The sequence below is a fragment of the Stegodyphus dumicola genome, chromosome X2 (assembly GCF_044657685.1).
Source record: "Stegodyphus dumicola isolate Sdum_Otavi_A_Nest chromosome X2, ASM4465768v1".
In the NCBI taxonomy this organism is placed as follows: domain Eukaryota; kingdom Metazoa; phylum Arthropoda; class Arachnida; order Araneae; family Eresidae; genus Stegodyphus; species Stegodyphus dumicola.
Window position 1 is genome coordinate 165,240,341 of NC_140781.1, and position 22,743 is coordinate 165,263,083.

Sequence of the window (22,743 nt, forward strand, 5' to 3'; positions counted from 1 at the left end):
TTTTCCCCCTGTGAGATCGATTAATTGGATATAAAAATGTAGGAATTAATCTGTAGATATATTTCGTTTTCAAGAACTCTATTTCAAATTTTGTAAATATTGTTCACCAAATATTGAAATTGTTGACCGTAAGTGAACACTTCAAGCATTTCCTTAGTACAAAAACAAAAATATATCATTCATTGATTACATAAGGTATTCCATAGAATATTCCAGTTAATCCTATGCACTGATATGAGGCTTGAAACTAATGCACTATTATTTGACGTCGCTACAATTGCATAAAGCTTTCTTCTTCATCAGGCTAAATTTGAAGTTATAATTTGATCGATAACGGTTTGTAATATTAGTTTCTCTAATTGACCGACCCACCAAGGCCGAGTAGTCGCTGAACACTGGTAATTCAGTCTGGGGCTAGAATCCCGGCGAATGGGGTAGCTGCATAGATGTTCTCGTAGTTCTCCCCATGTGTAACGTATATACAAGCTAGTTTCCCTTAGAAAGTCCTTCACGAAGGTATTCCCTGGTCTAAGCAGATAGCCCTTGTGTGCTTAGCCATAATCGAATAAACTTAAACTTGTCTCTAATTCACCTTATCCTAAGTAAATTTGTTAAGAACGCAATACATAACTTATAGTACCGACACAAAGCTGCTAACATGCGTCATAATAAGCATAAAATAACGTAAAACGTTATCTTATATAAAAATAAATTCCTTATATAAGAATGCAAAAATATAATTACACTTTTCATATTGATGCATGCATTGTTTTTTAACTGAAGCAGATATGGTGAATTTATTATAGAATTCTTTCTGCGAATGATCAGTTATTGCAACATCAAAAGTAATACAAAATAGCATTTCCTTCCTATGAGATATATGGAATCTCTTGCCACAGTGGTAAAATTTTGCATGCCTTATTGATGAGAATAAATTCTAAAAACATTCCATTAACATGTATACTTTTCATCGTAGAAACTCCAACAAGCATTATCCCCTAGATAATTATACTTGATCAAGCGAAATCTGAAACTGAATTACACAATTTTTTCTCTTGGTAAAAAAACGATCACCTCGATTTAATGTCAAAGCTACCATTCCTTCTTGCGTTTTAAAAAATTTAATTGGAATAAATCGATATTACCCAAACAAATATTAAATGAATAATTGACCTAACTAAAATCACTTTTGAAAATTCTCAATTATTTCAGAAAAAAATGGAATTTAGTAAATGAAATGCTATGAAAAACATACCTAAAGCAACAATTAAATACATTTTTATGCTTTTAAAAATGATATTTTAATTGCTTCGAGTCTCTAAAGAATTGCACTATTCCTTTAAACTGTGTTTTCGTTCTAATCCGATAAAAGGTTATACCCAAAGTTATTAAAATTTAATTCGCTTAAATGGAAAAGATATTTATTTATTTATTTGACTGTTTTCTGGGAAACAGGTATAGAAATGTTGTGTTGTATTGATTGGTGTCACTTATCTCACTTGTCTGACAGTAACATTAGAAGAAGCCCCCAAACTTCATCGTGGCAAGCAGAGCAAAATTGCGCCTGCATTGAGCACTATGTAAGTGACAGTAAGTCACTTGTATGCTGCTTAGGTCCCCCTCCCCCCCGCAGGTTTTGATGGAGAGCAACCCGGAGGGACGGGTTCGAGGGTCCCCACTCCTATTTCCCTACCATCAACCTCTCCAGAGGACTTTCGGCTTACCGCATATTTAGAGTCCCTTCATGACGCACAGACACTAAACATTTACAAAGACCCATGCAATCTCAGGGATTCGAAACCAGGCCCTTCGGTACCTCAGTAAGCTTCCCTAACCACTACACCGTTTGGGCGGCTACAGATGTAGAAATAAAAGAGGCCATTATCTTGACCTAAAAATTTATTATAATCATATTGTCTAATTTTATACAACTTCCGTAAAATTAAATAACATTATATGAAATAATGAATAGATGTTATATGTGAGTTGTTGGATTAGGTCTCTAAGACTTTTTTCTCGTTTAATAAGAGGTTCATATTTATATTTAAACTAATCTAGATTCACTTTTCCATTTCATCGGCTGAAACTGTGGAGGAACTGGCAGCTGGCTTAGCTTTCTAGTAACCATTAAAAATGTATCGAAGCCCGTCGAAAGTTAATTTAAAATATACATGTGAAATTTAAATAAATGTTTTCGAAAGACTTTCCAAAGCCCTAGCTTTGCAACTATAGATACAATATCAGTTCACGCTCTACGAGAATCAACAGTTGTGTTAGGATACGAGTTGCTCGAGCTATTTACGTGCCGGCATATTCTCTACTGAATCAAGTTAAATTCTTTCGTTTAATATTTCAGAACCAGTTTTATCGTAATATTATTTATAAGGAAATAATTTTAAAAGTAATTAGGGAATGGAGAAGGCAAAATTATATTTTGCTTTTTTTTTCTCTTAACGCATCTAAACTAAAGAATAGCTTTCATTATGAAATATTTTTTTGCAAGTATTGACTTCTATCTGAGTTTATACATGTCATACTTTAGCATAATATCACAATGTATGCTCATGTGGCTACAACGCAATTCATGTGGCTTGAACTGAAAATGCAATGAGATTTCTAATCAGTGCTTTACTGACGTGAAGTCCTTTACCTTTTCACCCTAATGTGCGGCTGTGAACCAAGGTAAACTGCGGCATTTACTACACTAGAGGCTCTTTTCAGAACTTCGGGAGATTTCGGCACTGGATTTCTTTTTGTAAATCTTACTGAGAGACGAATTTCTTTGTTTTGTTGAACTGCATCTAGATCAATCGCGAGCAACCGTTTCATCAGACAGAATAGTACTTCGTTGTTCAGTACTGCTTAACGGCTGAGACTAAAATATTTACTCCCAAAGCACAAGCTACAGACAAATATACTCATAAAAATTTGTAACCTGAAGCTTTGACGTACACTTATCGCATAAATATCCAATTTCATGGGATGCTGCATGCTCTGAAAATACTAAAACGAATATTTACTATAAACAATATTTTTACAGAAAACGTGTATTTCAGTGTTACTTAGATTATTTGAATGCGGCGGTTATCTGCTTAAGAAGAGGAATACCTTCGTGGAGTACCCTACTAAGGCAAATTAGCTCGTTATCAGGTTACACATGAAGTAACCCATGAAACCGCAACTATAGATAGTCCGTACACATAGATTCGAACTCGGGTTGAAATGCTAATGCAAATCATGTAATGTAAAGTTTATGCTCTTTAATGTATGAACAATAGCATATACCCAAATATATGTACAGAATATATGTATAGAACGTGGAGAAGAACATATTAAAAACGTTTGTATACTTTTAAGAGACAATTACATTTAAATTGTATAGCATTTAACTACATAGCTATTTTCTCAAAATTCAAGCTTAACTATAAGTACTTGTTTAGTATTTGGTTAATGAAAAGTTTCCTCCTTAATTTAAATGTTCAAAAGCTGATTTCTGAATTTCTAATAAATTTTGAATTTTTAAAACTCATTACTTCTAACTCTCATAAGATATGGTTGAACTTTGGTGCTCGTTATACATAAGATACAGCCAAGCGTTAATGATACTGAGATACGACGACAGTAAAGGGAGCAAAAAAACATTCAATCGGAAAAAAATCGATTTATCATTTAAATTAAGCATTTATTTCGAGTTCTACATTTACATTCAGTCCGATTTATCAAAACTGTTTACTTAACGAAGTTTGAGTAATCGAAGTTCTACTATAATTTGGCAGTTAATTCTCCAAGGAATCCAGAACACTTCCTATATTAAAATTCTTGTTGAATTACTTATATAACAAGCGCTACATAAATAACTTTGGTACTTCTAAATAATTAAATGTTATTGTCATATAAATCTGTAAATTTTTAATAATTCATAAAATGTTAGCAAAGCAAAACATCTGAATACCGTATTAAGAAAATCATGGTTATCCTTGTTAAAGGACTTAGATTTATTTTTAAAAAACATCCAACAGGAATATCTAAAAGTTAGTTTGCATTTTTTTTTCAAAAGCAATAACATTGATTTTCTCCAATTTACTAAAACATCTATGTGAAATATTTCATGCAACCAGTAAAATTTATCTTCGCAAGAAGTTTTGTATCTAAACACCGTTTAAATGGTGTCCCAATAAAAGCGCCGGATTTAAAATGCCCACCCAAAATATTTAATTTTTAGAAATTGAAAAACTCTTCTATATACTTAAAACAGGTTAATGTTCTGTTTTAAGGATGGCAAGTTCGATATGACCTGGCAACACTGGTATTTTATCACTGTCAGATCCGTCCTCAGCTCCGTTGTAGCTTAGTTGACCTGGAAAGTCTTTTGTATCATTCGGTGCACTTTCCTCTCGAAAGATTTCACGGAGCTTCCTAACACTTTGTGCATTACCCTTGCCGTTTTTGTAAAGTGTTTTCCCAATCAACACTCCTCACTGTTCCTTTCTGTAGCACTCCATGACGACTAAGCTAAGACAAAGCTTCGAAATGAACTGAAAGTGACAACATTAGGCTGTTGACAGATCACATCAAACTTGACATTTTTAAATAAGAACATCTACATGTTGTAAGTATGAAAAAACATTTTATACGTTCTAAAAATAATGTATTTTATTGGGCATATTATCTCCGGTCCTTTTCTTGGAACACCCTACAGTAAAGAATAATTTAAATATATTTACTGAATTTAAATAACCTTTAACTGCTGTGAGCGGTCTCTCAGACCGCCCGACATTTTCCATTAAATGCTTCCACCCCTTAGAATAATTAATGGGTATTGCCATTCCTAGTACCTTCCTAAACCAGTTGTCCAAGGTCACATACCAAGTTGCATATGGGTAGCTCTATTTCTTCTTTTATTTTTTTTTAATTCCCCCCCCCCTTTGCTGTCTGTGGGACCAATCACAGCAGATACGATGCGAATTTCGGCCGATAAAGTTCACTTTTCATTGTTGTTACATATTTCGCTTTTTTAGAAATATTCTTGAAATGGCTTCAAATGCGTGCAGGAAACGTTCTACATATCTTACCCAAGACCAAATTGAATGAATACTTCAAAATTAGTCTAATTTACAGTTCTCTGATAAAAGTTCCCAAGATGAAATTATTGAGAGCGACCGCGACACAACTTCAGAAATATCTGCCAATGAAAATGAAAATTCATGTTCTCCTTCTACAAGAGATTTTTATATTTGAAAAAATGAATTCAAATGGTCTATTCAAGAGCCCAACAAGGGTGTTCGAACTCGTAGTCACAATATTATTCTTCGTTCAATCTATTCAACTGCTCGTCGAAACCGATGCTGGCCTATGGCAATATTCTTCAGAAACTTGGATATCTGTGCAATAAAAATGCATTCGTATTGTTTAAATCTTATCCCATTGGCTCCGAAAATAAAACGAAAAGATTTCATTAGCGATTCAGTTGGTGCAGTCTCATGTAAAACGGAGGATAACTTCGTCATTTTTACCTAAAGAACTGAAACTTACAATAAGAAGAGTTTTCGGAATAGATGCAGGAAACACTGCGATCGAAGACGATAAATTAGATAAAAAAAGAACGTGTTATATTTGTTCACCGAGCAAAAAAAGGAAAAAAGTTTACAAACGTTATAGCATGCAAAGAACCAGTGTGTGTACAATGAAGTAGAAACGTATGTATAAAATGCAGCTCGAATTATAATTTTTAAAATAAAAATTAATTTTCTATATTCTTATTAAAGCATTCTTATCTCAAATTTTAATGCAAAATAAAAAAGTTGAATTTTAAAATTTACTTCTTCCATCCAGATACGTAAGCGAAGGAATTATTATCATAATATATATGTTATTTTAATGAACTGATTTAAGTATAAAAATTGCTTTATATCTTTATGAAAAAGTTAACTATATGAAATTAAATAACATTTATTCAAATAAGAAACATAAAATAATGTCTTGTTTTGTTTTTAACAGAAGCGGTCTGAGAGACCGCTCACAGTAGTTATGCAACAATTTAAGTCACAGTAGTTAAAGGATAACTTCGCAACAATTATTAAAGACTTACACACCCACTATGAGTTAATTTAAAATATTAGTATTCCTGAATTTAATTTTTAACAAACGTATTAGATACGTAATTATGAGAGGTTACGTCTTTCTCAAAGTAAAATGCCTTGAATTATTTTTACCCGATTATAATTTTAGCAATGAATCCCTGCAATGAGCCATCTCTCGGAACACTAAAAACAAGTAGCTGGTGGTTTCCTGGTATAATCTATTTAAATGGTTAAGCAGAATACTATATCTGCTTTAAAGATTTAGTTGTTGTCTGAGGCTGTTTCCTTCAGGCACTTTGTACAGACTTAGTTTTTATTCCAGATAAGAAGTGTATTCATTGTATTAGAACGCTTGATATTCTCTCAGTTTATTGTCAATAAAATGTTCCATCGATCAATCCTCAATTAATGCTCCAGTTCTCTTCAATTCACGTTCAAACATTTGCTTTTGCTTATCGATTCTTGGAAAAACGGACTCTGTGTAAGTACTGCAAAAATTCCATAAAATTACTAATTAATAAAATGCTTCATAAACCCGTTAACTTTTCACTGATTCGTAAAATCATTGCAAATCCCTATTTATAATGATATCTGCATCTAAATATAATTTTCAGGAAACGATTCGAAGAAACTGGGTTTTGATTTGTGGGATCTGGGAATTTTGATCTGGGAATTTAACACATTTATTTAACGAGAAGATGTATACGCGATATCATGCACCAAACAATAAACAAGGGTGTTAATGAAATAACATTAAACTGAGAGATGGATACAGTTGATGCCATTTTTGCAATCTTATCAGTCGCAATATTAGCGGACAACGGAGCATCACTAATTTTATCGAACATTCTTTTTCTGCTTTTTAAATTAAGCAAAGGTTGTTTTATTATCTAGAGAAAGTATTTATTTATTTAATCGCTTCACTGGTGAAATTACTTTTACACATAATTACCTTAATTAACAAAACTTGTTGTTTCAGTATTAATATTTGCTGAAGTTAGCTGAAATGCTTTGCGCACTTTTCTTTATAGTAATCTGGCGCTGAGTTTGCTTTCGTCTTATATTTTTCATAATTACATAAATTTAGGCTATAAATACCTTTCATTATTAGATGTACTACGAGAAAAATTGCAGCGAGCAAAAAACAGTCCTTCTGCAATCATGCTTTATTAATGCCACCATACGTATTTTTGAATTTTTTGTGTTAAATTTTAACATAGTAAGGATAGTTTTGTTAACAGCATTTTGCACATTTTGTTGTTAGACCTAAGTGTTTATGCTAACACTAAGTATTTATGCTGTCCTTCGGTTTCAGCTAAACGTTATGCATAAAAAATTTAGCTTCAAACGGCCTTTTTGATGAGAAGTTATTGAGGAGTACAGACACCATATATGGAGAGAAACAATTTTATTCATGAAAAAGATAAGCCAAGGACAAGAATAAATCTTTACATTGCACGAAGAGATCTAAAGAAAATTGATTCATATATTGTTACATATTTAATAAATTCGAAACGTCATCTTAAACTAGGATAAGAGTAACAAAGTCTTCAAAAGAGCTAAAGTAATAATAAGCACTCGATGAAATTATTATTAAATTACCTCATTTTGTAAACTTAAAGCATTGATAACCCATCAGTTAAAAAGACAAAAGAAGACTTCTTCAGTTTTACATACTCTGCCAAATTTAATCTTGTGACTTTAGCTGATTTATCTTTTTTTTTTAAATGCCATACAATATGGCGTCCTTCTTACGGGATCTTACTTTTGTCAGTGTTTACTTTCTATTGTGTTTCCTATTTTCTTCTCTTTACGTTAAATACAATTTCCTCATGGATGAATGAATGAATGAACTAGTAATTTTTGCTTTTCTTATCAATTCGTGTCACAAGTGAAAGGTGTAACACATCATACTCGAGTACAAATTTATAATGGATATGCAGATGCTGCAAATTGATAATAAATAGTTTATTGTTTGCCCTTATTTCATAGCTCAGTTAGGAAACGCTGGATATATTTTTTTTCTAACAGATTATTCTATTCAACTGAAACAAGGTATATAATTTTGACTAAAGCTATTTCCAACATCTAGTTTTATATTTCTTTTTAAATTCTTTCAGCTTTTCATTTTTATATAAGTCTGCACGGGGTCAGGACATATCACAAGAAATAGATGATGAAACGCGAATATTTCCCTCACATATGAGAATGAGAAGAAGGAAGAACCTACAGATGGTTGATAGTTTATGGTTACGAAAGGATGACAGCACCAGTGGTTTATAGTGGGTCAACAGGTGTTGTCCTTCGATTTCAGCTTTCTGTGACAAAAACTGAATTTTCAAGCTGTAATACTTCTTTACCCTTGAGCAGATTCATAAGAACTTGTTTGTCGTATAAATTACAGCCATTTCACTTCTGACAATACTATGCTTTTAATGAACTACATGCATGTAGTTTATAGGATAACATGGAAAATGTAAACATGTTAGGCTTAAAGGATTTTTACATGTAAAATCTTGAAAAGACAACAAAAGTGTAAAAAATTGTTAGCGCATTGGAATGTTTCGACAAATGACGAATTTTTCATTAGCAGTGACATAAATCTCTTCCTGTGTTTGCTAACATATACAGTATTTCGATAATGTTTCTTCTGTGTTTCTTTCCTTTTTAAGAGGAAAGTCACATGTCTTGGGGTTTTTTTCTGATGAGAGAAATAAGGAAGAATTTGACACTGGCAGTTTAAATAAATAACCGTCTCCTAATTCGCCGCAGATGCTGGTATTTGTTAATGAAATGCTTTTCGAGTAAACGAAAGTAGTAGGAAATGCTCCATCTGAAAAAATCCAGTTCTTTTTATGGAGTAATTAATGTATTAGTAAATTCTTTTAATGTATTAGTCGCCCTTCCCTTTTGCATGACATCTTATTCCTCCTGCCATGCTACCGTTGCTATTTGTTGCACGATCGTTGTAAGATGACATTTTGGAGATCACGTGTATAGTATGCTGCTGTATCTGGTGCAGCTTCTTTTGAGAGTTTATCTGCTTGTTCGTTTCTTTCACATATTTCGTGTCCTTTGATTCCTGAAATAATGTGCTCTTTATGTAACATCTTATTATTTTTATTCTGTTCATATCGGATAGTTGCGTTACGAGCTTCTAACGGCATGTAACTGCAGACCAGCATACCATGTCATATATTTAATCTATTTGCAGAAACTATTATTTTTTGGAGTAGGACATATGAATAACTAACTGTAATTTGAATGAAAAATATTTCACTTGTTAGCTGGATCGCTAGAGATCTCACAAAGAAATGAGTTAATTCCCTACATTTGTCTTAAAGGAAGAGTGGTCACGAAATTCATTCAGCCAAGTCCAGGTGATGAAACATTATCATGCCCAACATGTTTAGTTGTGCGGACACTATACAGACTTTTTTAAATGCAAGAAAACATAAAAAATCATCTGTGCTCTTGCGTATTCGAATCACAATTTTTTCAATAGTTAGCTCCATGTGATAATCTTTTACAGCGTAAGAACATTCATAAGAGAATGCGATACTTCGTTACATATTATTTAGCAAAAATTAATAATTGTCTTGTTGGCCAAGCAAAATAAAACTGTCTTTGTTTATGTGCTGGTGACAAATATGCTAAAGCAGCTTTTTTCAAACTATTTTTAAGTGGTGACCACTTTCATAAATTCAAATGCTTTGCGGACCACCTTATTCTTGTCCCTTTCGAAAGCAAATTTTTAGCATATTTTACTATCAGCATACTTATATTTCGAAAATAGAATTAATTAAAATCCATCTAATTTAATATCGCTATTAAATAATTAAGTTAATTGGAGAAAGTTTATATTCCTTTTTAATAATTCGATGTTATTAGAACTTGACTAATCTTTATCTTATTAACTAAAATTAAATAAGTTACGTTACTCTAATTTATAAGATGGATTATCTATCTATCTTATTAATAGATGCCGATAGTTGATAGTTACTCTGCCGATTTTTGCTTAGTTACTCTTATCTAGTTACTCTCCCAGTCTTAACTCTGCTGATTTTTGCGTAGTTGTTCTATATTTGGGTATACGCTTGTAAGAAGTCGCAATGGCAGTGCTTTAAATCTCTCTTTAGTTGCAAACACTACAGTTGGAAGTCCATAGTAGAGTAACTGATAATAAATTTTATAAAAAATTCAATCTTGGAATGAAACGTGATAGAAGATTGTTATGTATTATTTTGCAAAATCTGAGATTTTCGGCAAGAGTGTAGTATATGCAGTTAACCGGAATTTTATTTTCTGTCTTTTTTGGAAAACTAGGAGGATCGCCTTCGAGAGCCACTTGTGTTCCACGGACTATAGATTGAGAAAATCTGTGCTAAAGTTAGTGATAACTATTTATCTAAAGAGAGAACTTTTTAACAATAACTGACTAGTTAACAGATGGAGTAAAAATCGGAAACGACATACAGCCATCCCATTAACGGAAATTCAAACTCAAAGTGAAATATCAATGTTTTCAGCACTTGTCTGCTTTGCCTTGGTGGACAAGATGTAAAGATGGGCAAATGCACACTTGTCTGAAATAAAAAAAAAAATTGCCGTTATTCTAAATAAAATAAAATAAAAATGTCCACCATCCAACTCTATATTATTATTATACTTTATGGTCAAAGTAATTGTTTTCATAGTTGAGATCTGAAGACTGTAAAAACCCAAGGTGTTGCAGAATTAAAGCGTGGGCAGGAAAGTGCTGTTTAATAAGGCATTCTTAAGAATGTTAAGAAGTCAGTTTTCTCAAGAAGATGCAGAAACACTTAATGCATTAAAATGTTGTTTTTAATTTCTTCATTTTCACCACGGAAACGTTTACAATTCAATGCATCTTAAGGCTATTTGGGGAAATACGCATACTTATTTGTAAGAGCTTGTGAAAAAATGTATAAAATTTAAGATATCTTTAACATATATATGAAACCAAGTAAAATTAACGATATAAAATGTCTTCACCTTGGAAGCCCTTCTTGCTGTTTTCTCATGTTTTTCCAAGATTTGGTTCTTATACTGAGGTGCATTTTCAGCAGACCTCTCTTAATACTCCATCGAATAAAAACAGTAGAAGGGAAAACGTATCGCAAAAGAATAAAAGTCATTTAAAAATAAGAAATATAAACCCATGAAAGAGTCAGAGCTCCCGAGCAGCAGATTCTGCTCCATAAATCTGAAGTTGGCAGCTTTATATACTCCATTGAAACTCGACAAACCAATAAAAAGCTAAAATTAGATTTAGCCCTATGTTCTGAACTGGCAAAACCATCCATAAAACTCTAAAACGATATCTGAATAATGTTATATGCTGTCATAAATCTAATGTTTTGATATTGTCTTGGAATGTTTGTGGTGCCTATCGTTAAAAATACTCAATATTTTACAACACAGCGTAAAATCTAATTTCTGGGGAGTCAAATTCAATAAAGTCAAGTATTTCAAATCGCTTTGAGGAATCTATAAGCGAAGTAAACAATTCAAATTCTGTATTCCGATAAAAAAAAGAAATAAATAGATAAGTTAAGATAAATTAAAATCAGATGAATTAGGAAGTGTTTATTGTCTTAATGAAAGGACTTTCCATTTTTACTCATTTTAAAGATCTGTCTGTTAGCTGTATTAGCTTCGGGTATACAAAATCAGTTTACGATGTCATGACTGCTTTAATATTAAAAAAATAACTTTGAAGAGTCTTTAAGTTATTAAAGCGAAACTTTTGATGAAAATAATTATAATAAAATTAAATGTCACAAACACCCAGTGATTTTAATGTTTTTCTTTCATCTACGGAATATACTATCACAGTAAAACTGGAGGGGAAAATTCATAGTATGTACGTTCGAACAAACTGCAGATATTAATTTTAGTACGTCTGAGGCCACAGTGGTATTCTCGGTAATGAAAGGACTAACCAATTGGCTAAACAAGCGGCTTATTGTGATATTGATGATGTTTGTTTCTAAGTCTTATTGCATGTTGCATGGGATAAAACTGTTGTTAACTGCAATACTGAATACCTTGCTTCTTCAAAGGCCTCGTGTAGAAAATGTTTTTTTCCAACGGTTTTTTAACATCTTAAAAGTAAGCATATTCAACTGAGATTTAAGCTAACTAATATTTTGACTGCTCATTAGTATTTTGAAACTAACTTTTTAACTTTAATATTATGACAAGTGGACTTTATGATTGCGGCGATACTGTAGAAAATGTTCAGTATATCTTATAGCAACGTAGGTTCCATGAGAGTGCTAGAGCTACATTTAACGGCATCTCTCTGTTTGCTGGCCTGTTGTTTCTTCTAACCTAGTAAGGAGTTCTGAAACTTTTGGTAGCTTGCGCAAGTTTATTTGTTGTTTAAAGTTTTAGTGCTATTATTTTTACATATTATTGCATTATTACCTTTTTATATGCCATTGCATTATTATATTGCATTTTATCGATGTATGATTACTTTACACATATTGTTATAATGTTTTATCATACTTCCATCACGTTAGTATTAATTTTACATATTACTTTTAGCCCAAAAGGCATTAACCTAGAAGTGCCATTAATTTCATTTTGGTATTTTGCATCGAAAACTTTAAATGTCCATTTCACTCTTCAAATTGTTGCCACCAAATGTTATCGCTCTGTGTTAAAGAAATTAAATAATGAAGAATCAGCATACATGTATGCAGGTTTCTCGCATTGTGATAAAACAGCGGTACTTGGAGCCATCAAATTTTGAATAACGTAATCCTGTACCGAATATGAGCATCTGGAAGCTCTGATTTGGAATTTGTTTTATATCATATTTGTAACACATTAACTTTTGATTAACAAACTCAACGATTTCAAGGCCAACCAGCGGCCGAGCGGTAAAGTCGCTGAACACTGGTAGTTCGGTCCGAGGTTCGAATCCCGCGAACGGGCTGGCTGCATGGGTGTTTTCGTGGTTTTCCCCATGTGTAACGTGTATACGAGCCAGTTTCCCTTAGAAAGTCCTCCACGAAGGCATCCCTCCCTTTAGGCAGATAGCCCTCGTGTGCTTTGCCATAATTAATTACAACAACAACAACAACAACAACAACGATTTCAAAGCGAGCAATGGCAACACTGTATGAAAAAAAACCACTTTTATCTGAAACGCGCGAGACTATGTAATAGAAATTCTAAACATATACTCATTTTAAAATTATTTTGTGATATTTTAATTTTATGGTTTGAGTGCGAAAAACACGATATTTATTAAATAAAGGTAACATACAAAACGTTCAAAGAACACTCCTTCGAGCCTCGAGGGCTATCTGCCTAAGGGGAGGGATGCCTTCTTGGAGGACTTTCTAAGGGAAACTGGCTCGTATACACGTTACACATGGGGAAAACCACAAATACGCCCATGCAGCCAGCCCGTTCGCGAGATTCGAACCTCGGACCAAACTACCAGTGTTCAGCGACTTTACCGCTCGGCTGCTGGTGGGCTATAATCTGTGATAATTTTAAACACCGTAAATATGGAGCGTGTGTTCTTCTATAAGCATGTAAATTTTATATACAGTACAATCAAAGCCTGAAATATTGATATATTCAAATATACAATTGCTTTTGTTCAAATTTCGAAAGCAATGCAAATTTCTAAAGATTTCTAAGATTCAAAATGCTGTACTTAGTAAAATTTAATATTGTGTGTTTCCTGAATTTAGTATTTCAAACCGAATCATAATGATATAAGCTCTATAATTTTCGCAAATTCGTATTCCTGAAATATAATAAAGTTTTTCGGAGTCAAATTTCCTTACTACAAGTCATTTTTGTCCCTAAATCATCTCTGAAAGGATAAAAAAACAAATTACTAATTAGAACTGCTTTCTCGTATATCCCGTATACAAATTTATATTTCTTATATCTTTACTAATAGATGTCAAGTGACTGAATTGTTCGCTGTCAGAAAGCCTACCTAACTTGTCTCATTTCTCAAACTGAAAATGTGGGACCAAGGCTTTTAGAGACATTAGGCAAAATGAAAAATTAACAATCGCCTTCGCCGGGAATCGATCCACGGATTTCTGGAATACAAGCCCAGTTTGCAGAACCACTACACCACGAAGACATGCTAGGAAAGTGGGAGAAATACCTTATATACACCCCTTTTTAAAGGGCCACTGTGCTTTTAGAGGACCCAATCGCCAAATCCTGGGTGTGGAAAATCCTCATCCAACACCCTTTTAGTTCGGGCGCCTTCGGGAATCGAACCACGGACCTCTGAAATACCGGCTCAGTGGGCTGACCTCTACACCACGAAGGCATGCTAGGAAGGGGGAAGAAATGCCTTATAGGCTAAACTCTGAAACGTTATTTAGTTTTGTAACCATTTCTAAACACTCACTATTCGTATTGTTGACCATGCTTACTCTTTTCAACGAACTTGTGCTAAGATCCATTTCTAGGTTTAAGCATTTATTTAACTTTACTGGAAAATGTTAGCACGCGTTCGCTACTTATTACATGACTTACTGCCAAACTTTATTCAAGCTTATTGTTTCTGAACAGGTAAGATAGAGGTAATATGATGTATTTCGAGTGAAATGCGTCGTACGTCTATGCTTAGAAAGTAGTTTAAAGGCATTCCTTATTGATGTAGCGCATAGACCTTTATTCCAACTCCATAGCTCCTTAACCTCTATCAGCTAACTACTTATATGGAAAATACCGCGGAGAAAACAATACGAGGAAAATCATCGTCACGCAGAATATCATCGGAGAAAAGAAAACGGCAGTTATAAAACATCGTAGTATAAAATATCGTCGTATAAAATAAAGTGAGTCATAAACTTCGCACTTTTAAAACATCGTAGTATAAACATTAGCATACAAAAACTGAAAATGAGTATTTCTTGTTGTTTAGGCCACCAAGTAATTGCAGCAATATCAAGAAGTTAAAAACCTTGCATATTCGGGGAAGAAACGAAATTTACGATCATACAAATTATAGTTAATTTGCATGAATATGCTCAAAGATAACATAATTATAAAACTGTCTGTCCTTGCTTTTCCTTTTGATAAAAATGAAATTTTACGTGCCTGAGTTTATAGTATCATTCATGAACTTAGTTCTTTTATCTTGATCTTAAAAAAAGAAGTAAAAAAATAGCGTGGATCATTATTCTTATTGAAATCAGCTGTATATCATTTAAATCATATAACAGGTTTTGAGCTACTTCGAAAACAATTGGTAACTCTGCAGGACTTACAAAAATTAGTGACCTGCATCGCCCTTCCAAGTTTCAAAAATGAAGCACTTCAAAACATACATAGTTTTCAGTTTTTCGAGAAGGCCCACAGACTTCCGGAAAAGCGGTAAGAGACACTGTGGGTATTATTATACTACTGTTGATATTTTCAGTTGGCAGGGATAAAAAGCTTTTAATAATAAATTAATATTGTCCTTAATCAAGCAAAAAATTCAAAAGTCCAGAAAGCAATGGAAAATAACAACATTAAGAAAATATAAATCCAACATTAAAATCAATTTAATAAGCATGTGTCCTGGACCGTTTGGAGTAAATTTTCACTATGACTGTTTGACTTTATAGCTCTTATTAATAAACTGTGAAATAGTTTGCGAAAATTATTTCGAATTTTCAAGCATTCTAATAATGAAATGGAACTCCTTCTCACGTGAAGGAAGATTTTATATTTGTTTAAACATAAATATGTTTAAAGAAAACTTTGTTTTACTGTTTTATATAAACATATCTATTTGCGTACCATGTATTATTTCAAGTTTTAAATGTCTGGCAAGAGAAAGTAAAAACTTAATAATTAATTTTGTTATGTTATATCATTTACATATTTTCTGAGTTACCATGAATTGCCGCTTTTGTAATTTTTTTGCTTTAATATCAATCAAGCTCTTCTTTAATATCTCTAATCCCTATTAAATTAGCATAGTTATTTAGAGTATGGTCCATGCTTCGTATTTGCGAATATAGACACTAATCTGTAGCTTATTCAGTAAGCTTTAAAATTTAATGAAAAATGTTTTAAAAAAATATAAACCTGCTTTAATTTTATTAAGTTTATAAGTTCTAATAACTCATTAGAAATTTATAATTTGTACCTTGAATTTTTAAGTAATAAAATCTGGAAATTTTTAAACTTAACTACACAATTATAATCAAATAATTATTTTAACAACAAATGCTTAGAATGAATGACTGTAAAATTTCGGATTCTTAACACCTGTAGGAAATGTAAGTAAATAAAAATTTTTCTTCGTAAATCTGAAAATGTACAGGTAAAATGTGGTCAATAAGAAATAAAATTTTCTACGATGGCCTGTTATTGAATACAAGTATGGGTTTTCCATTCAATTTTCTGAGATAAAAAATTCGGCAGATTGCTAAAATCAAAATTTCTACTGTTTTATTGCTTCTATATACCATTTTGGTGTTTATTTCAGGTTATGACCCGGATATCCCAGGATACGAAAGGTACGAAATGAGAGTGGATCATTCCAAATCAGCGTATACATTATTAGTGCATAAAGCTCAGCTTGATGATGAAGCGGAGTTCCAGTGCCAAGTAAATATTTTTAAAGTATTTCATTAAGTATTGTATGACGCAAAATACTTTTCTTTCTATAATAAATTTTATGTCAAATTTATAAATTCACATTCACGCAAACCTTTTCAGTTAAGATACATGATCACTACTTATATTTCGCCATTAATTATCTTTTTTTGTAACATGGATATTTTTCTTTTGAAATACTTCATTCCCACTAAACCCAATTACTGGTAAATACAACAAAATATGAAAAATATTAATATACTTCATGTATTGTTGTTTTGTTTCGCTATGATAATGCAAAAGATTTTGAATAAATTTCGAAAACGTATTAGTCGTTTCTATTATTACTCTAGTTTAGGAATAATTTTTTAAATTAATGGAAGGCACTCTCCAAACTTGAAAGATTTCAGGAAATTAGACATATTTTTTTCAAAAACATGTGCGTAAACAAAACGGAAAATGTCTTCTTTAGCGAAATAAAGCAAAATAAAAATTGTCGACATTTTATATGGGGTTTCATCATTCTTTTCGTTTTTCTGAATTTTCTACGTTTTCATGTTTCCTTGGAAAAAAAGTACTGAAAAAGCCTTATTTCTCATTTTTCTTTTTTTTCCACTGCAGCTGCAGCTGTCATCATGATTACTTAAGACAGCAGTGCTGGATGGGCAACGGATTTCTTAAGGAAAGAAAAATAAAAGATTCTTAATTTAGCTATTTATATAAGGCGAAATTACTTAGCGACATTAGAAATATAAAATCGCATATCTAGAAAATGTTTTCTGCAAACTGGCATATATATTATCATTTTAATTTAAAAGCATATAAGTAATTTGTTTTTAACTTTATGTATTTATTCAACAATTTGGAGTTTTGTTACATGATATCAGTTTGCCTCCTTTGACATTGTGTAAGCGTTCTGCACTGGATTCTGTTCCTAAAACTTCTTTATTTTAAAGATGGCAACTATTAGATATGCACGTAGTAGCTAATTTAAAATCTTTTCTATTCTGTCTCCTTCAAAGATATTTTTAGTCCTGCTTGATTGTATGAAATATTTGCCTAATAATACCTGTTCCGGAATGAACTCAGGTATATATCTTCAGAAATCCGTAGTTACTACTTATATATAAAATTTCTATAAATGATTAACTTTGTTTCCTATTAAATAATTACATTTATGCAGCAGTGAATCGTTTGTCTACAACTTCAAGATTAAGCAGAAATTGCATTTCATAAAAGTTATTCTTTATGCAGTGTTAAACAGCTTCAATTCTGTCTATCATTATATCCACTTTTATTAACTATAGTCATAACCTGAGGATTTATTTCGTCCGCACGACTTTTCTCTGTACACCTCCAACAAAGTAATCATCAGTACGTAATACCCTAGCTAAATTGGAAGTTCTTCAGGGCTAGACTATTGTGTAGCGACGTATCGCAGAGTTCTGGTCAGTAAGAAGTCCAAAGACGTGTTAAATTTACCCGTTATTCCAACTCAATATAAATGAACAGATGGCCCCTTCTCAGGCTTACAATAAACCTCCATTTTAGCTTTAACTCAAGATAGAAAATGAAAACTACTCTAATACTAACTAAACTAAAACCCACCAAAGCTGCACGGAATTAATTAATAGAGTTGGCCCTTATTGAAGATCACCAGCGGATACTAGCCGACATGAAACAATACAGCCGAATAACAGAAAGATTAGACTATTAGAAACAATGTGGCCGGAAGGCAGAATACATTCTCCTAACTCTGCTACTCTATACGAGACTCTTCTAGTGAAGTGATCCACACTTCATCTTAAATACTCGTTTGTACCTCATTTACTACATATAACGTAATCTTAAAACTCATTCTGGTAGGGAAACATAGGTGGGAAACAAGAAGGGAAGAAAAGACTTGTTTAAAATTTAAAATAACTATTAGAACATTAAAATAAACCCCTATAAGTATACCCATATATAGATAATCTAATAAAAATTGTAAGATAACATGTTTGGAATTTTAGGCGCCGTTTCTTGAAATGTATGCTATTTGATCTCTAACGTGATTAAATAATATTTATGCTAATTGCATAGGTTATACGTGTCACACATATTTTTTGTTACATAAGGCCATTAATGTTACAGTACTCTAGATAGATTTTCAGTTTTCATTTTACACTGAAATTTGAGCCCAATTAATTTTCAATTGATTTTAGTTTATGTCAGATTCAAATGTTGATTTGATGATGCCAGTTTTCATAGTACGCAAACTATTAATATAATATTTTAAAATGTGTAATTCTAATGCGCATGCATATATATATAATCATATGAGTATAAAAGAATACTCCTATTATGGTTTCTATATTTCAAAGTAAAACTAATAGTAATTGCCAACAAAAAAAATTAAAAATTAAAATTTGAAGTCTACATAAATTTACAAACTGGTAATTTTTAACTAATATTTAAAAGCATTAGAAATACATATATATATATATATATATATATATATATATATTATAAGTAAAATTGTAAGAACAATACAAAAAAGACCAATTTTGGTCAAAATTATATATATATATACATAAAGAAACATAATACGAGGCTAAAAATTAAAAACAATTTTTTACACCCGTCCTGTGCTATAGCTGCGCTGCAGGATTGAAGTACAATAAACTTAAAGTATTTAAAGTCAAAAGTAAATTAGAGTCAAAGCCTATATCTATATATTTATATATATGTATATGTACATATTGAGCCCACCTTTCCAAACATAAAAGGAAATAAATAATTTTAAATAATTTCAAATTTAATTCTAGTTTGAAAACATTTTTCATTTACTAAAACTAACATTTTTTATTAAAAAAATTCAAAAGGGAATTAAATTTTAAGCTTATTTTCGTTCACGGCTTTGAAAAGTGAGTTCAAAATTAATTACGTTTTTAATCCATAATTATATATATATAGTTATATATATGTGTGTATTTCAAATAAAACTAAAATTATGCAAAATAGCACTTCAGAGCTAAAAATCTGTACCTAACATAAATAAGATTAATTACATTTAATAAATGATAAAATCCATCATTCCGGAGAAAGTTGAAAAAATGGTCTATTTTAATGAAAAAAAAACTCTTGTAATAGAATGGTCAGTTAAAAATGCAGTATGAAAAAGTATATTAATAATTAATGATTCCAGGAAAATAATCTGACTTTTCGAAGGGTGTTATCCTTTTTAGATACAATCATCAATGAAATCCGAATCACGTTCGCCTCCCGAGACTGACTGAGTGAAATTCCTTTTAAAGGTTTAATAAAATATCTAAATTCAATATTAATTCAAGTCCTTGCTTTAACCATTTGTTGCTTTCACCAATTGTTGTTTTAGCCATTTTTTGTGAAAAACTTCTAGTAGTAAAACATCATTCTTAAAGTTAAAATAGAGTGAATTTTTTAAGCTGATATGCTAAAGAGATCTAAAATTGCAAACTAGCGAGGGGAACTCTAATTGACGTATTAAATCCTAGTCTTCTATGTGTAGGTGCAAACTGGCGATAAAAATTCTTAATAAAGTATGCTGTTGATTGGTCATTAGGCAATAAAGGAAAGTCAAGTGTTAAAAATGGGGGTTTAAAATTGGCTAGAAAGTGCCATCTAAGAAACTCGAGGTAGGAAATTTGAAAATGGTTGAAATGCAAAAAAGCTGAGAAATACTAAAATATTTTTAAACGTAATTTTTTCTGAAAAATCTCAAAGAAACAGGAAAATAATAAGCGAATAGTAAAAAGTCTTCATTCAATATTGACTATTATTGAAATTTTTATGAAAATACGTCTACTTATTAATAAAAGCTATTTTCGTACAGTAATTTATATAGGAATAATACAGTAATTTATGTAGGAATAAATTTGTTCAGCAGTAAAATTTTATTACATTAATTAAAAATTAAATCACAAAATTTAAAAATTTCTAATACTAATATACACGTCTCGCTTCACCCTTCTTATCAGGTTAAGATAAGTTATTAGTACATAGTTAGTTTAAATATTAAATGAATAATTAATCTCTTAATTAGTTTAAATAATGTGGTAAATTTGAAATCTCAATGTAAAATAAATCGTTATTTTACATTATAAATGTAAAATAAACTTTACGATCTATGTACTAATGTATGTACTACGATGTATGTATTAAAATACCTATGTACTACGATCTAGGATCTAATGATCTATGAAATGCGATCTATGTACTAATGCTTATAAGTCATTTGTACATAGTTAGATTAAAGATTAAATTTGATAAATAACACCAGTTTTTTTTAAAGAAAAAAGTTAATAATTTCAGTGGGAATTTTATTTTCAATTAAAATTATTTCATCTAGTAAGTAAGAAACTTCCGTGCAAATATTTTTTATCCTAGTTACCAATGATATTTTCAGACTTTTTGCCTCTTAATTAATTTAAATAATGTGGTAAATTTAAAATCTCATCTGTTATCGTAAAGTTTATTTTTGTTGTAGTTCATGATTAGTAGATCCGGATATTCTATTTTTTTGGATTTGTATTGGCCTTATTCAGCAAAATTAGCAATTGAAAATTAACAATTGAGTTTTAATTAAATAAGCAAGAAGGGAATTTTTCTATCGCCTCAAAATTATTGACAACAATTATGCCATGAATACACCTAAATACCTATGTACTGTATTTTCAACTGACTAAAATCGTCATGGTATTATAAAATTTTTTATTACAATAGTCTTTTATTCCAGGATGATAATCTTACTATGTATTATATATATATGTATATAGTATAATAACTAATGGAAAAGATAAAGCTCTTTGAAAACACGCTTAAAGCTGTTCTTTCTTAAAAGACTTGTTTTATACCTCGTGCACAGAAGACTAAAAGTTTTCAAATAAGAGTAAAACTGATGAAAGAGGGAACAAGAGAAAAAGTAAAATAAATAAATAAGAAAACTATCACTTATGCCATTATGCACGAAGCGCCGTAACACAATTAAGACCTGCAATGCATGAGGAATCCTTAAATCAGATAACACCACAAAAAATTGCAGTGCACTAGCAGTAAGTCAAATGCAAGGCACAAACAAAAATAAGTATAAAAAATAAAAGACAAACCTAATCAATATCCTTTTGTGTTTCTTATTTTTCATTTTTATTTTCACTTGTATCTTGCATCTGACTTACTACTTCTGTACTCTAGTTTTTACGGTGTTTTCTGATTTAAGGATTCTTTATGTATTGCTTGTTTTAATTTTGCTAAGGGACTTGATACAAAGAGGCATATGTGGCACATTTATTCTTTTATTTTTGATTGCTATTTGTTTTTTGGATCTTATCTGGTGCTTTTCTAGGCTAGAAAAAAGTCACTATACTAAATACTATCATAGAGCAACTTTAATCTGTTATTTGTTGATGAATTAGATTGATGGGAACATTATGATGGTTTTAAAACTTGGCAGAAATATCTTCCTATAAATTCTCAGAATTTCTTCTATAGAGATATATAAACGAAACCATGAAATAACACGAATGGGCGTTCAGAAGAAGTGCATGTTTTAATGTCTGTGGTCCTTTCTGAATTTTAAAAGGACCTTTGTTAGCGACGGTCTATTTATCAGTTTTCATCGGAGTTAAATACTGTTATGTCGATTCATTGCGTTAACACCATATTCGATGGAAGGACTATAAGAAAAATAGGGCAAGAATTTGGTGCATGCGCTGTCGTTATGGCAATATCAGTCTTGAAGATCGTCCCAATTCATGACCTGTTTCCGCTATGGAAACCATCAAACACTCGACAGGCTAGCAGAAAGATAAAGCGTGCCCAGCAGTACTGTGATCGATAGCATATAAAGACCGTGGTCTTAAATAGCGAAAATTAGTATTGAGATAATTTGTCAACTGACAACTGGTATACGGAAAGCTTGCTTGTCTAGTTTCATACCGCCTTAACGACACGTGGCCTGATGGTTTCGCCGAAGAAGGAAAGAAGGAAGGCGTTTAAATCAACATGAAGCTTGCATGAGAGAGAGTTAACCTGTTAG

At 31.5% G+C, this 22,743-nt stretch overlaps 1 protein-coding gene across 3 annotated transcripts in view; it reads left to right on the forward strand.

The window, feature by feature from the left end:
* The window catches only part of LOC118186316 (adhesion molecule nephrin-like), a 1,043,604-nt gene that overhangs the window by 509,777 nt on the left and 511,084 nt on the right, over positions 1-22,743 (forward strand). For all 3 annotated transcript variants that reach the window (XM_085809008.1, XM_085809009.1, XM_085809010.1), the window contains exon 3: positions 16,579-16,700. In XM_085809008.1, the coding sequence (XP_085665134.1) occupies positions 16,579-16,700 (122 nt within the window). The remainder of the gene's footprint in view (positions 1-16,578; positions 16,701-22,743) is intronic.